The sequence below is a fragment of the Schistocerca americana genome, chromosome 2 (genome assembly GCF_021461395.2).
Source record: "Schistocerca americana isolate TAMUIC-IGC-003095 chromosome 2, iqSchAmer2.1, whole genome shotgun sequence".
NCBI lineage: Eukaryota > Metazoa > Arthropoda > Insecta > Orthoptera > Acrididae > Schistocerca > Schistocerca americana.
The window spans coordinates 796,675,172-796,677,249 of NC_060120.1; the positions used below are offsets into that span (position 1 = coordinate 796,675,172).

Genomic DNA, 2,078 nt, shown 5'->3' on the forward strand with positions numbered 1-2,078 from the left:
AGTCAACCACTTATCACTTTTCGAGAAAAGCATAGAACAGAGGGTGGATTAAATTTTTTTAAAATTTCATATTTAATTTAATATTTTGTTGCTACAGATTTTGAAAGTAAGGAAGTCAAAATTTTTAACTCTTTGTTCGATTTCTATGTTTATTACATGAAACAAAATAGAATACCGAAAATCGGTTATATCAGAAACAGGTTCTTTTGAGCGGTTTTAACAGTCCTGTTAAAGGCGCTGAAAAAAGTCGATATATCCGAAAACCGATTGTGTCAGAGGTAATTACCATCCCTAGTGGACACCATCTTTTACGATACTCATAGTGATAATTTTACACTGAAAATTTCACTTTAGAGTACGTCTATCTAATTTAACTGCTCTGGTAGGTTTGGATCGAAGAATTTGTTTAAGCTCTCGTAATAATTCGTCGCAAAGGAAAGTCGATGTATTTGACACTAGTTAAAAGTTAGCTGACCCATAATTATAAGGTAGGTAACGATGGCAGTGAGGACGGAGACCAGAAGACGACGGTCGATTTTGACGAAACCGGCGGCAGTGAACGACAGCCGTGGTCCGTGAAGCGTGAGCCGGAGGAAGTCGTCGACGTCAGCTGAGCGCAGCCGAGGTACCGCCGAAGACCTGAGGAGGATCACCCCGGTGGCTGCCGCAGCGTTCTCTGCAGCCGCACACGACAGAGACATCAGTAGCAGCTCCAACCAGTGAAGAGCCAACCACGCCTCTGGTACAGCCACCGATGGAACGACGAGTCCCTGCTTACCGTTCGATTGCAACAGCTCGATGAAGACATCGTAGGAGCTGCTGGTGGCTCCGACCATGCACTTGGCGATGTCGACGGCTACCGGTACGCCGAAGTGTGCTAGAAGGTGGTCTGCAGCGCGCCCCAAGGCTACGTACGCCTCTTGCAGCTGCAGCAGTGATAACCGACGAGACGGTGGAGCTCGTCCAACCGTCGTAGAACAGGGAAAGGACAATACCTCCTGGAGGCAGGCGTTCACACTGGAGAACCTTGCCCAAAGTTCCAGGACCAGCAAGACGAATTGTAGCGTGATCATCACATCGAAGAACAGCAGAAAGATACGAGAGAGACTCTGGAGCACATCTCCAGAACCCATAAATATGACATACGGCATACCGATGAGTAGCGCAAAATTAATAGTTATGAAGAAACTTCTCAACAGTTTACCATTTTCTATGTTTTTCACCGGTATACGAATATCAGCTAGTTTAAGCTCCTTGACGAAACACTTTAACTGCCGGTAGCTGGTTACTGTGCAGATTCCCAATACCGACAGCAATTTCATTTCTTCTAGAATTCCTATGATACCGTGCACAAACAGCGTTACTTGAAAATCTTGAAGGAAATTCTTCGAAAAAATAGACAAAACGTAAAGCGCTGACACTGCACTGAACGCTGTAATAAAGAACCATAACGCAGAAAGTGTCATAAAACACTTGCAGAATCTCTGGCGCTTTCTTATCGTGCGCCCACACCTTGTCTTCATAGGGGCCAACCCCAGGACTTGCCATAGTCTATATAAATATCTAAATGAAATGTAAAACTCTGGCATTGTCTCACTTCAGTGTCTGTGTATGTAGCTACTGTATACGATGTCACTGCACGACGTTCTGCCGCCACTCAAATATTAAAATGCTTTTACGTCTGATTGTCAGCTCCCCTACTGACAACTTACAAATACTAAAGAACGTTATCTATTGGCGATACAATTCCCAAATGGACGAATTACTCAGGTCTGCAACCTTCGAGGCACAGAACATCTACTTGTATTGACATCTCGATAAGCAAATAATTCAATTTCCAAATGAAGCTTATCCATTGTAGTCTCCAGTTATTATCTTCCTCGCAGAACGACTGCTGGAAAATTTAACCGCTATATTTATACCAAACAGAATAGGACAACAGCATGGAAACACGGCAACAGAAATACTGTTGGTATCAAATGGATTTCAGTATTTCGGTGGAAATGCTATGTTTGCGTAGTCTTACCAATTACCTTTTCAGTCCAAACCAATCACAGGGAAACCTTACCGCAATGAAA

At 43.6% G+C, this 2,078-nt stretch overlaps 1 protein-coding gene across 1 annotated transcript; it reads right to left on the minus strand.

Moving 5' to 3' along the window:
- Window positions 1–455: 455 nt before the first annotated feature.
- Window positions 456–1,322, minus strand: LOC124594441. The gene has a single exon (XM_047132815.1). The coding sequence runs from the start codon at window positions 1,320–1,322 to the stop codon at window positions 456–458; it is 867 nt and encodes a 288-aa protein (XP_046988771.1).
- Between the last annotated feature and the right edge of the window lie 756 nt (window positions 1,323–2,078).

Bases quoted from the DNA above. Each gene is read 5' to 3' on its own strand.
- LOC124594441 (XM_047132815.1), bottom strand. From the start codon at position 1,322: ATGAAATTGCTGTCGGTATTGGGAATCTGCACAGTAACCAGCTACCGG.